The sequence below is a fragment of the Oxyura jamaicensis genome, chromosome 4 (assembly GCF_011077185.1).
Source record: "Oxyura jamaicensis isolate SHBP4307 breed ruddy duck chromosome 4, BPBGC_Ojam_1.0, whole genome shotgun sequence".
Lineage (NCBI taxonomy): Eukaryota > Metazoa > Chordata > Aves > Anseriformes > Anatidae > Oxyura > Oxyura jamaicensis.
The window spans coordinates 94203621-94214271 of record NC_048896.1 but is presented as its reverse complement, the minus strand read 5'-3'; the positions used below and the strand labels follow the sequence as shown (position 1 = coordinate 94214271).

General features: G+C 52.3%; 1 protein-coding gene across 2 annotated transcripts in view; it reads left to right on the top strand.

The window, feature by feature from the left end:
* Positions 1-1624, top strand: part of GFRA4 (GDNF family receptor alpha 4) — a 64854-nt gene extending 63230 nt beyond the window's left edge. For both annotated transcript variants that reach the window (XM_035325116.1, XM_035325115.1), the window contains exon 8: positions 1421-1624. In XM_035325116.1, coding sequence (XP_035181007.1) covers positions 1421-1567 — 147 coding nt within the window. In that variant the 3' untranslated portion in view covers positions 1568-1624. The remainder of the gene's footprint in view (positions 1-1420) is intronic.
* Positions 1625-10651: the final 9027 nt, after the last annotated feature.

Genomic DNA, 10651 nt, shown 5'->3' with positions numbered 1-10651 from the left:
ATCCTATCCTATCCTATCCTATCCTATCCTATCCTATCCTATCCTATCCTATCCTATCCTATCCTATCCTATCCTATCCTATCCCTTGCTGCTCTCTGGCCTGTTGGTCACCATCTCCTTTCTTTCATGGGTTCTGTTTAGATATATGGGTTTTCCAGGAGTACTGGGGACATCCCTGGGCTTTTCAGGAGTGTAAAAGGGATCCGTGAGCACTGGTTCCTCTCCTTGACTTACTGGAGGGCAGCCAAGAAGGTTCAGACAAGCATTTCAGCTGCTGGAGGTCACACGTTGAGGATTAACTGACCAAGGTTTGCTAAGCATTGGGAAACCTCAGCTGAAAGGTTCTAGTCAGCAGCAAATTGTTAGTATCAAATTAAGATTAAATTGAAATTATTCTAAAACAAATAACAGGGTAATTTACTGATGATGACAGTAATAAGCATTAAATATTTTATTATTAAGTAAAAAGCAATGACCTTGACTTGCCACCCACCAGAGTAATCTTCAGAATGAATTGTTGTACTCTTGAATAATTAACAGTGACCCTGATTTACTGAACATACAGGTAACAGAAGCTGCAGTTAACTAGACTCTGAGGACCGAGCGTGGGTTTTGTGCTGGGCTAGCTGATACCTCCATGGAGCTTCCACATGCAGGTTTTCAAAGCCCTTTCCCTGTGTTTGTTGATGAGAAAGCACCCAAATCCTCCCACTTCACTCTGTTTCCACTGAGCAGTTATCAGCTCAGGCAGTGCAGAGGTATCAGCTTCCCTCACTGCTTTTCGGGGCCTTGGTGGCCATGCACGGCACAGGGATACTTTCATCAGGCCAGAAACACATTTGCAAACAGGAGTTGGAGGTCTTGCTTCTGGCTGGTGGTCCCCAGACCTTAAAACAACTTTGGTGGTGGCCTGAGATCCAGACACTACCCTGAGACTTTTATACAAGCCATCACCTGCAAGCGATGGAGAAGCTGTGAACCTCCCTCATCACTGCCAGTCCAACCCAGACGGCCCACATGAACACATGCATGGTCCTTTGGAGAAACCACTCTGGTTGCCAGCTTCTGCTTGGTGAAAAACCTGCTGGCCCCATGCCTTCAAAACCTAGGGGACATCTCCACCTGGAGAGGCCACCATGGAGCTGACTCCATGGGCTGCATGGATCTCTGTTACCACAGTGGGCATTCAGGCACCCACCTTACAAAAGGACACCTCTAGCCTGGTGTCCAAACCTGAGGGTGCTGTGCCCATGACCATGGTGCCACCACCACCTTCTCCACCACACGTCTAGAGCCAGGCCGAGTCTCCTTCTGCATGTGAAAACCCACAGGAAGGCTTCAGGGCTTGGAGACCCTGCATCTAGACCGAGGTGGGGAACAACCCAGCTCCTCACCCTGTGCTGTCTCCTTTCTCTTGCAGGTGGCCGGGGAGGAGCGGCTCCTGCGGGGCTCCACTCGCCTGTCCTCAGAGGCCTCCAGCCCAGCAGCTCCGTCCCTCCAGGCAGCCTCCCCGCTGCACTCGTGGCTTCTCCCCGCTCTGGCCGTGCTGAGCCTCCTGGTGATGTGAGGCAGGGCGGGCACACGCCAGGCAGTGACTCTCTTTGTGTCGGTTTCTCTAAAAAAACAACCAGACAAGTAACTTTTTCGGGGGGGGTGGGCTGGGGAGGAGGGAGGGGATGGGAAGGAGAGGTGAGCGTCTAGGCCCTTCCTCCTCCTCGCCCGTCTGCCAATTTCTTTGGTTTTATACAATCAGCATTGTCGACAACCAGCTCATTCTTGGTCCTGGCCACCTTTCACCCCACAGCTCGGTTGTTGTCTCTCCAGCTCGCTGCGGATTGGGGTCGGAGCCACAGACAATTCCCTTGGAAAAGCTGAAGGAGAGAGTTGAGTCAAGAAATGAGAGCTGCAGAGGAAAAGCTTTTGCCTGCCCCAGCCAAGAGGGGAAAGACTTTTGCTGGCTGAGCTGCCAGGAAGTTTTCTGGAGCCCTGCCTCACGGTGCGGGGCTCTTGGCAGGACAAGTCAATGATGTGTGGTTCAGACCATCTCCAGGGTTGGGTCTGGGACCCAAAGGACAGCCCACCTTGTTCGGATTGAAGAAACCAGAGCTGCTGGTGAGAAGGTGGCTGGGTTTGTTCATCAGAAAGGATCCTGAAGCACCTCGGGGTGGTGAAAGTGGCCACACACCGAACTGGCTCACAGGGACCTGCGTGCAACAGGCATGCCTTGATAGCTGCCACCCGCCCCTCGGGCCCTCCTGTTTGGGAAATACGTCATGTACTGATGGTGTTCAGGAAGAGACACGTGTGGTGTTTATTTTATGGCTGCCTTTCTTCATGTCCCAACCCTAGCATCTCTATTTACTGGTCCCGTGAAGTGTTTGGGGTAGGTATTTTTTCATTATGAAAGTCAGGGGGCAATGTCAGCCCAGTCCGAGCCTTCTCTGTGTGGGGTAAATTTGACCCCATGGGTAGGGCTCCACAGGGTTGCAACACAGCCCGTCCTCACAAGCTACCTGAGCATCATTTGGTCTGGCAGAGAGACAGACAGAAGGACTTCACCTGGGGACATCATCAGTATTTCAAGGAAAAGAGAGGATACAAGAGGTTTGCTAGCTACCACTATGGGGACAGAAATCCAGCCAGTCTCCAGAAAGGTCAAGGCATAAACCACATCACCATAAGGATTGCTGCAGTTCCCCTCCTTGAAGAGCTGGTGGAGGAACTCGCTTGTGTCCAGGTTGTTTCGTGAAGGACAATGCCCCCTTGTCAAGTGCCAGCTGCTGCGCCACGAGGTGGTTGAAGCCAAGGCTGTGAAATGACCCACCCAAAGGGAGGGATGGCGAGGACAAACCTCACCCTGGTTGCTCAGAGCACAGGAAGGCAAATGTGTGGTCTTGGGGTATGTGATAGCTCGGGGGTCTTCCCTTCAGGAGGTGAGCTGAGGTCTCCCTGTGCCCTCTGGGGAGCTGAACCCCGTGCTAGATCCAGCTGATGAAGAAAATGGGAAGGAAGGGTGGGAAGGTTTCCCAGGATAAATGCTTACCTGGGTTGATGGCCATGGGGAGGCACAGGAGTAGCTCCAGGTTTTCCCCATGAGCTTTGCAGCAGCCCGTTCACTCCTTGGTTTATGCCTCCCCAAGGAACAACATTCGTCCTTTATCATATGGATGCATGGAAAAGCTTAACAGCAGCTGGCGTGGCAAAGTCCAGTGCTTTTATTCCCATTCCCTGCAGAACACCTTTCATTGCTTTAATACTTAGACTTTGCTGAGAAACTGCAAAGGTGAGAAATCTTTGGGTTTTGGTCCAATATAAGCCCATTCTTGTTTCCAAATGAGCATCTATGGATGCACAGAAACCCTCCTGGCTGCATCCTCTCTGAATGTCTGCACCTGGGAGGTCCTTGGGGCTGTAGCACCTGGCTGTCCTGGTCCAGGGCCGTGAAAAGGAGCATGCCAAGATCCAAGCTGTGTGTGTCGGGCACCAGGCTGAGCTGAAATGTGCAAAACCTCCCCTGCCAGGAGGCTCACCCAGAGCTGGGAATGCAGCCAGGGAGGTTGAGGCACAGACCCCAAATCCCTGACCTCCCTTCGGAGCGTCATAGCCAGGTGCTGAGCTACTGCAGTTATTTTCCCCTTACCCAGGGCATCGGTGTCCCCAGCCAATGTGGCTCCCCAAGGAGAGCAGCCTCCTGCTGCTCTCCTTGCCTGCCCTGCAGCTCCACGCTCCTGCCCCCAGCAAGGTGGGTCTCCACCAGCCTTCAGTCTCCTTGCAGGGGCTGAGTCTCGGGGTGAGGAGGTTGCAGGGGGCGGCTGCTTTCCAGGAGTGTCCCCTCCTGCAGCTTCACTCCTTTGTCTCACGATTGCTGGCGGTGGTATCGAAATGCCACTTTGCCATTTCCTTCTCTGATAAACAACCAGCAGCAGCAGACTTTTCCTAGGTGGCCAGGAGAGCTGGCAAGGCAGGTTCAGCTCTCCTTTAAGAGTGACAAGCTGTGAGAAGCAGATGTGGAGAACCCTATCACAGGCTGCTAGGGATGGAGGAGACCTCTGGAGGTTACCTGCTCCATGACCACGTCCCATGGCAGGATCCTCTCTGTTTACACATTCTGGCAGATTTATCTAACCTGTTTCTAACCATTCCACTGACAGAGGCGTTGGCATCTCCTCTGGATTTCTGTCACTCTTTAAAGATGTTTTAGGATGTTAGCTGCCCCTAGGCACTGCAGGCCAAAGAGACTCTCAGTTCCCATTGTGGGTTCTTCTCAAGTCCTCAGCTTTGGGAGGACAGCAGAAGTGCCCCCGGGCTGCAGAAGGTGACAGCCAACCCCCGTGGATCGGATCACGGAGGCTTTGCATGGGGAGGCCAAAAAAAAATGGCAACAGTCTGTAGGGATCCCTGCCAAAACCAGAGGGCGAGTTGGTGTAAATGGGCGTCTGCTGGGGGGGAGCTTTGTTATGGTCTTGGTGGAGGGGGCTGAAAGGCAGAGTTGGTGTTGCAGGTCTGAAATGGCCTCACCGGCCTCATCCTTTGTCCTGTGCTGGGGGTTTGGAAGCTGAATCCCCAAAGCCATGGCCCAGGCCTGCTCCTGCTCCCCCCGTGTTCTGGGGATGCTCCAAGACGAAGCGAGGCAGGAGCAGCGAGCGTCCGCACAGCAGGGAAGGGCCAGTGGTTGGGGTGGGTGGTAATGTCGTGTAGAGATCATAAAAATAAATAAATCCAAAAACCTGCATGAATTTTCCTGAGCATTTCACCCTTTCTACCAATATTTAATGTCCGCTCTCCCTCCAAGTGCATTCACAAACAAAACTGTGCAAAAAAAGGATGGCTTTTGAGGAGTCCTTTGAGAGGTAGGAGACCTGATTACATCCCCCCAACACGAGGGCGCAGACCATTTGATTTCCCTTGTGAAAAGGGATTTTTTTGGAGAACTTTCAACTCCGTTGAGCACCACGAAGCGAACCCCGGATCTTCATTTTTAAGCTTCTTGATGGACCACCGAAGCCACAGCAGCTGCCTGTAAAGGGAAAGGACTGAGTGCGCCCAGAGAGACAGGGAGACGACTTGTAGGAATCACTCCATACCTGGGGACTTCCACAAGCACAAAGAAGAAAAATGGAGGAAAAAAAAGATATTTGACCAGCCAAACCCTCTGTGGCCACTGGACTCTCTTTCTGTGGTATTTTTCGCAGTGGTTTGGCAGTTCCTCATGTCCCGAAGGCCCGTGAGATGTTGTGTGTGTACAAGCACCACGTCGTGGTCAAAGCAAGAGTGCGAGCAGGGAGGGAAACCGGTGCTGGAGCAATAACCCCGCGGGTGGCAGGGTGAGATCGGTGTGTGTGTGCGCACCGAGGGGAGGATGGGCCGTGTCTGCCTGTACGACCGGGGTATAGCCTGTACTTATCTCTTCTGTACGAGTCAATATTCAAACATATCCATGAATAAAGCACACATGCATTTTCCTGACCCCCCCGATCCTGTGTACGGTGCTGGGCTGGCCGAGCCCATGCTGGTACATCTGCCGGCCCTGCACCATAAGGGCAGCTGGATGAAATGGGGGGATATGGGAGGGGCTGGCAGAGCAGTGGGGCTCAGAGCTCTTTTTCTTGGCTGGAAACCCAGCTCTGATCCTCTGCATCCCGGCCAGGAGGGAGAAAGGTGAGAAAACAGCTCTGCCAAGGCACAACCCAATGGAGAGGCATTGGTACCACCCAGGGAGGGGACACGGCCCCGGGCACGTCCTGGGGCTGGTGGTGCTGAAGGCATGGGACACACACACAGGGCGCTGGGAGCAGTTTGGGGAAGGCTTAGCTCAAAGCTGGTGCCAGCACAGGAGGAGGGGAGGCGGAGGAGAAGGGAGGGCAGCAGTTCGCGTCGGCCAGGGAGACGTTTGTTCGTGCTGCCAACATCTGTGAGCTATTTCTGGCATCTAAAAGAGAAAGAAAGAGAAAGAAAGGAATCACGTGGAAATTGATTAGAGGCAAATTGAATGTTTTCTTGCCAATTTTAGGTGGAAAAAAAAATCTACAAAACAAATGTATATAAAATTTACATAAAAATGCCGAGTGAAATGCAAGTCGGTTCCTAAACACAAAGTGAGTTCAAGGTCAAATCCAGAAGCGTTGCACCTTACCCTCCCCAAAGCCCCGTTTGATTTCCTGCATGTATGAAGCTGTTGACAATGTGGGAAGGATCAAAGCCTGTGGGTTAGGGCTGGATTTGGGATCCTCTTTCCTTCCCATCCCAATTTCCCAATGTCATGTCCGTCCCCCCCCTCCCCCCAGCCTGTTCCAGGCTCCTGCCCCAGTTTTCACCCCCTCGTCCCTCCCTGGCAGCCCAGTCCCTTCCGCTTTTCTCTCCCCCTACCCCAGTTTGGTTCACGAAGGTTTTGCAGACACAACGAAAATTTGCTGGGCAAGTTCCAGCCGGATGAACCTGAAATGTGCTGTGAAAATGCTGCAGGTTTGATGGATTTTCCCCGCTGCTTGGCAGGCGGCTGCGCACCCAAGGTCAGCACCAAAACCCGGCGGGGCCAGTGCTGAGCACCCAGGTCTGCCGGGACCTGGGGCTGGGCACCCTGCTGGGGGGGCCCTGCTGGGGCAGGGGGGGACCCATGGGTGGCCTCAGCCTCTCTGGGGTGCTGTGAGCTGGTGCTGGATTAGGCCATGGGGTGCCCATAGTCGTGGGCTGTGTCCATGTTCCTGTGGGCACGTGCTGGCGCAGCTGCTGCTGGTGTAATTGGGGCTGAGAAGCATGAGGCTGGGTAAAACATCCCTCAGGCTGCCTCAAGTACACCAGTGAATTGTCCTGCATTGGGGCAGAGAAGAGATTTTGGAGCAGAAGCCCCACTGAGAGCTGGAGGGGGCTTTTTCTGATCCCCACCTCCAGGTCGGGTATGTTCTGGGGGCACTGCCTGTGCCCAGAACCAAACCAAGCCTTGCTCCCTCCCACCAGGCTCAACAGCCCAGGGACAGGGACAGATGCTGAAGCAAGAGCAGGTGAAGTGCTTTTCCCTCACTTCCAGAAAAACAAACCCCAAATATAACCTCTGGACCCCACAGGGCTGAGAGGAGTGTGGGCATCCCCAGCACTTTGGAGACACCCATGGGTGGGACCCAGTGGGGTGCAGCCACCCCATTGCACTCAGCTGCAGACACAGCACAAATGAAACCCCATGGCTGTTGTATGAGCACTGTGAGGGGAAGTTTAGGGCAGAAACAACAATTTACAGTCCTCTGCCTCCATGCAAACGGTGCTAATGTGCCGGTAGGGGTGGCTGCGTCTCACCTTGGTTATTAAAATGTCGCCTTTCCATGCTGAGTGAGGAGACGGCGGATGTTAGCCAAAGGGAAGCACCACGGAATTGGTTCTGACATGAAAAATGGGAAATGAAATGAAATGAAAAAGGGTCAGATCATGTGCCCCGAGGTGGTTGGGACCATCAGATGGGTTGGACACAGGTTTTATATCCCCTAAGACATCCGCAGTCCACATGCCCAAGCCTGAGCGTGTCACTGAGCCTCTGCAGTCCCCGAGGGGAAAGCAGCCCTCCGAGGGCACCGAGGATGCCCACCAGCCTTCATGTTGGCCGTGGGGTGAGAGTTGGTGCCCCATGAACGCCTCGAGGTGCCAGCTCTGCAGCACTGTGCGAGCCACAGGCTGGGGACTGCCCCCATTGCAGACACAGCACGGGGAGGTGTCACTGTCATCTTGACGGGAGCCCATCTCTACACGGGACCTGAAGCACCCCCATCACCCCATAGACCCATCAGCAGGTCCCGCTGGCCATCTTATTAAAAGATCTCCTTCACCTTTTTTTGTGCCTCAGAAAACATCTCTGTTATCATTTTTGTCACCTGATGCCCTGCTTCGTTGTTTTGTTTGGATAAGAAACAAAAACCAAAACAAAATAAAAAACACAAGGAGAAACACAAAAACCTCCCTAAACTGGTTTTGCCTGAATGGGGAGCTGTGTTAGCTGTGGTGCTCTGGCTCATTTGTACACCTCCTTTTCCTCCCCATTTCCCATTCATGGGGAAAATCAGATGTTTGTGCTTCCACTGAAGCAAAAGATGATTTTTTTATACCAACCGGTGATGTGCAGCCCACCCAACAGCTGCCTGAACCCCACCTTCTCCTTGAGTGAGGAGGGGTGGCCCCCAACCTCCAGCCTAGGCTTTTTTTGCAGGGTGGTAAAATCGGTCGCATTTTATAAAAGACTGAAAATTGCCTCCCCTCTTTGAGCAGATGATTGATATTGAAGTGTTTGGGAGAGAAAAGCTGCAGAGCAAATGCCTCCCCGATTCCTTACCCCCCGTGCTAAGGGCACGTGGCAGTGCAGAGCATCAGCCCTGGGCTTACACACCGCCGCGCTCCCCCTTTCCCTCCCTGCCAACCTTTTCTTTTCTTTGCTTCAAGACAAGAAGAAAAATCAGAGCGGGGCTGAAACATCGCCCCACACCTTTGCGTTTTATCCTGCTGTCCGAAATGAGCTTAAACTGCCTTTAAAACCCCTACCCCCTGCCCACTTCATTTCAGGTCTGGACGCAGCACGCTGTGCTTTCGGAGCGGCGCGCTCAGCTCGGCGGCAATTTCAGGGAATTGGGCTGCAGCATCCAGGCTTAATGCCACGGGATGCGGGAGCACAACGGTCTTAGGAGACGGCGCCGAATGAAAACCTTCATGGCTCATAAATGCCGGGTTCAACTCCGCTTCATCTCAGCGGTGCTTAATTTCGAAGCTGAAGAGCGACATAAAAAGAAATGGAGGAGGACGGATTGCGCCTCGGCAGGGTCCCGGTCTGCGTGCCGGGGAGCGATGTGTGCGGGGTGGGAGATGAGAGGTCGCCTCGCTTCTCTGGGCATCTGGCATTTAACAAGGTTACCAAATCGGCAGCAGCTCCCCCGGTGATCCAGTCTCAGGGGATGCCGGATTTTTTCTCTTCTGATTCAAAGGGGCAGCTTCCTGGGAGAAGTAAGAGTAAGGAGGGGAAGGGGCTGAGATATTTCTGTTGGGCTTGCCTAAATCCTAAATAAGTTTGAATGCAGAAGCCCTGAGCCTTGGGACACGAGGCAGTCCCTGACCCTGGGAGGGTAAGGACCAGGTGTACCACGGCTGCCAGGACACCAGCACTGGGGAGGCTGCAGTAAATAAAATCCCTGACCACACTGGGGGATGCACCCATTTTCATCCACAATGAAGACATTGAAGGATGCTCCTCCTGCCCAGCACCTTCCAAAGACAGCCCAGGACCCAAGGGACCAGGCTCTTCCCCTGCCTGGAGAAGCAGGTGGGATGGTTTGGGGAGATCACAAGGCACCGTGGGGACACACAGCAGCTTTGGTGACCTCCCTTCCCTCCTCCCAAATTTTGTACCTGGCACAGCCAACACAGCCCACTTGGGAGACATGAACACCTCAAGCTCCACCACGTACAACTCATCCCGACAAGTAACCTTGAGTTATTTCCCCCCCCGCCCCATCTTAAAAAAGCAAGCAAAGAGGGGTTTTTAACCAGATCGTCTACTTTTTATTTCAGAGGAAAGATTTGCATTATTTACTTTTATTTATATACATGTACTTCACATTTGTATTTAAAATGCACAGACCTCCCGATAATTTTCTCGTTCCTGCTTTAAATTAGCTGTTATTTTACAATACAAAAAATTATACCAAAAACTGCAGTCCTAAATGTGTGTATGTATAACACCCACAGTCCCCAGCAATGAAATAGTTTACAATACTTGCTCATATTTACATATGAATGCAATAAATGCTAAATTATACATATTAACAAACTAAGCTCAAGTCCGAACACAGATAAGAATTGTAAATAATTACAGAATGACAAAAAAAAAATCCAGAATACAATTAATTCAAGGATCCTAGTGTAAAGGACATTTATTGTGCACAAATTTCAGAGTAATATAAAACCTATTTTTATGTTCTTTTTGCTTGCCTTTTTTTTCTTTCTTTTTTTTAGAAAAAAAAAATAATGGACTGACTTATGTTACACTCCTCCACAATTATTTTTCTTCCTTCTTCTGGTGAGGTTTGTGGAGCCGATGAGAGGTGTAGAGGAAACGCCTGGAGAGCTGCGGTCCCTGGAAGACGCACGAGCACCGTCCACGTGTAGTGTTAGAGCAATACAAACCGAACCAAACCTGCCCCGGTGCACAAGCAGAAAAAAAAAACAGCACGCAGCACTCCCAGCATGGGCAACTCATCCTGTTCAAGCAGCTACCGATGGAAATAAGCATGAATTTGACCAAAATTGCCAACAGTGGGTCTGAAAATGAGGAGCGCACCCCTACCCGCCCCTTCCCTTCGCTCCCTCAGCGCCCAGGAGCGTGCCCGCTCCCTCTGCCCCTGCCCTCGCCGTGAAGTTTGGGGGGCTCCAAACCCCCCCCAAAGGCTCCTTCCTGCCCCTGTGGCACTCCAGGAGATGGCGAGGGAACAGAAAAACAAGTCCAGAGCTTACGTTATTGACTGGATTGCTTTAAAAGTCGCTCTCAGCAAGCAGGGCTTGGTCTTTGCTTTCTCGCAAGCTCAGTGCTGACAAATCTGCATTTTGGGGAAAAGGGGGGGATTTTAAGGGGGCACGGCCAAGGGTGGCTCTGTCCCCAGCTCGGGGTTTGGTGGAAAAGGAAAAG